The 2,866-nt window shown below is 31.9% G+C and overlaps 2 protein-coding genes across 2 annotated transcripts; both read left to right on the plus strand.

The window, feature by feature from the left end:
- Positions 1-62: 62 nt before the first annotated feature.
- On the plus strand, positions 63-1,362 carry LOC112905500 (the record flags this gene model as incomplete). Its single annotated transcript, XM_025978060.1, has 3 exons — positions 63-430; positions 927-1,073; positions 1,220-1,362. Coding segments are annotated over 3 exons (612 nt in total), but the record flags the coding sequence as incomplete, so codon positions are not given.
- Positions 1,363-1,411: 49 nt separating this feature from the next.
- Positions 1,412-2,761, plus strand: LOC108739156 (the record flags this gene model as incomplete). Its single annotated transcript, XM_025978084.1, has 3 exons — positions 1,412-1,761; positions 2,259-2,405; positions 2,552-2,761. Coding segments are annotated over 3 exons (594 nt in total), but the record flags the coding sequence as incomplete, so codon positions are not given.
- Between the last annotated feature and the right edge of the window lie 105 nt (positions 2,762-2,866).

The raw sequence follows: 2,866 nt of genomic DNA on the forward strand, positions 1-2,866 counted from the left end.
CACTGAAAACCTTTTTTATCCATTTCTAAGCTAACAAAAATGTAAATAAAAAATTCAATTAATTCGTCTGGCCTGTAATTACAGTCGATTTCGATAAATTGGGTTTAACTGATAATGAAAATCCATACGGTGTGATAAGCCCCTTGTTAGCCCGATCGATGGGGAGTGGAATTATGGATATTCTTGGATCATATATATCGACTTTTATGAAACGTCGAAGGAGCAAGAGAGCGCCTCCAGAGCCTCCGCCAAATGCTTCAAAAGCATTTCATGGAGGTGAAAGGGCACTACTCTATATTATGGTTGAAGATTTCTTAGAAAATTTTGGTATGAATGGGAAGGCGTGCCTCCTACGAGCCATTTGCGAGGTACATGCTAATCCCATGCATAATTATGGACTTTTGGGAGAAACACTGAAGTTATTTTTCACGTGAGTGAAAACCATAGTAAAAATATGTTGCATTATTTTCCGACTAGGACCAATTTTTTTTTTTTGTTATCGTATCGAGTGGGATTTCAAATGAATGAGAACTAAATTTTTGGTTCATAAATATAAATATAACTAATTTTAAACATATATACGTCAGAAAAACAATTTTATTATATTTCAAGCGTTTGCAAATACTACTAGCGCTATCTATATATTATCAGCTACGCCACTGTCTATGCGACAACTAGGAAATTATAACATTCTGGTAGATTTTGTTTCCTTACGTTATGCAACTTTATATACTGTAAACTTTTGCGCGCGGTGTCGCTCTCCCTTAAAAATACTGCTTTTACAGGAAATCAAATTCGATTTTTCGTTGTTTGCAAAAACTTTTTTTTCGTTTTCTACGGGTCCTTCTTAATATCTAATCTTAGAAGTTGAATTTGGTAAATCAGGTAAGGAAATAAATACCAATAAAAATTAATTTAATTTTTAGAGCAAGTAAATCTCCTTATTCAAAAGTGTTACAAGAGTATGTGGATGCAGAAAATGCAGGAAGTGGTAAATCTGGGCCTGCAGAATGTTGGCCTTACATGAAGGACTGTCCCAAATCTCTCTTTAAACCACGTCATAACTACTACAAGTACGTTAAAGATATTTCATTATAAGTTCAACTGTAACTCATAAAACGAAATGAGATTTTTATTCATTGTCAGTAAATTGGTAACTAATTTGATCTGAAATAAGTAAATTAAAATTTTAAATGTTTAATTGGTATTCATATTGTAGCAATGATGAAAACAGTGAAAGTGAAACTAAAGTGGAAGAACATCCCGAGAAAAGTCCAGAAGTTACCTTTGAACTTAATAAGTTCAATAATATGTGATAGACTACTGTCATACTTAATCTAGATACTGTGCGCTTTAACTATAAAATATAAATGTAAATAAAAAATTCAATTAATTCGTCTGGCCTGTAATTACAGTCGATTTCGATAAATTGGGTTTAACTGATAATGAAAATCCATACGGTGTGATAAGCCCCTTGTTAGCCCGATCGATGGGGAGTGGAATTATGGATATTCTTGGATCATATATATCGACTTTTATGAAACGTCGAAGGAGCAAGAGAGCGCCTCCAGAGCCTCCGCCAAATGCTTCAAAAGCATTTCATGGAGGTGAAAGGGCACTACTCTATATTATGGTTGAAGATTTCTTAGAAAATTTTGGTATGAATGGGAAGGCGTGCCTCCTACGAGCCATTTGCGAGGTACATGCTAATCCCATGCATAATTATGGACTTTTGGGAGAAACACTGAAGTTATTTTTCACGTGAGTGAAAACCATAGTAAAAATATGTTGCATTATTTTCCGACTAGGACCTAATTTTTTTTTTTTGTTATCGTATCGAGTGGGATTTCAAATGAATGAGAACTAAATTTTTGGTTCATAAATATAAATATAACTAATTTTAAACATATATACGTCAGAAAAACAATTTTATTATATTTCAAGCGTTTGCAAATACTACTAGCGCTATCTATATATTATCAGCTACGCCACTGTCTATGCGACAACTAGGAAATTATAACATTCTGGTAGATTTTGTTTCCTTACGTTATGCAACTTTATATACTGTAAACTTTTGCGCGCGGTGTCGCTCTCCCTTAAAAATACTGCTTTTACAGGAAATCAAATTCGATTTTTCGTTGTTTGCAAAAACTTTTTTTTCGTTTTCTACGGGTCCTTCTTAATATCTAATCTTAGAAGTTGAATTTGGTAAATCAGGTAAGGAAATAAATACCAATAAAAATTAATTTAATTTTTAGAGCAAGTAAATCTCCTTATTCAAAAGTGTTACAAGAGTATGTGGATGCAGAAAATGCAGGAAGTGGTAAATCTGGGCCTGCAGAATGTTGGCCTTACATGAAGGACTGTCCCAAATCTCTCTTTAAACCACGTCATAACTACTACAAGTACGTTAAAGATATTTCATTATAAGTTCAACTGTAACTCATAAAACGAAATGAGATTTTTATTCATTGTCAGTAAATTGGTAACTAATTTGATCTGAAATAAGTAAATTAAAATTTTAAATGTTTAATTGGTATTCATATTGTAGCAATGATGAAAACAGTGAAAGTGAAACTAAAGTGGAAGAACATCCCGAGAAAAGTCCAGAAGTTACCTTTGAACTTAATAAGTTCAATAATATGTGATAGACTACTGTCATACTTAATCTAGATACTGTGCGCTTTAACTATAAAATATAAATGTAAATAATTGTAAATTCCTTTATTTATTTTATTTATTTCACATAGACGACGCTTAATGTAAAATAATGACGTGTAAAAAAATGTTAATGAAAAAAATAATAAATAATGAATTAATTTGAATTTTATTTTACAAAACCGTACGAATTTACAAAATGTAGATA

Source organism: Agrilus planipennis, unplaced genomic scaffold (genome assembly GCF_000699045.2).
Source record: "Agrilus planipennis isolate EAB-ADULT unplaced genomic scaffold, Apla_2.0 scaffold220, whole genome shotgun sequence".
Classification (NCBI taxonomy): Eukaryota; Metazoa; Arthropoda; class Insecta; order Coleoptera; family Buprestidae; genus Agrilus; species Agrilus planipennis.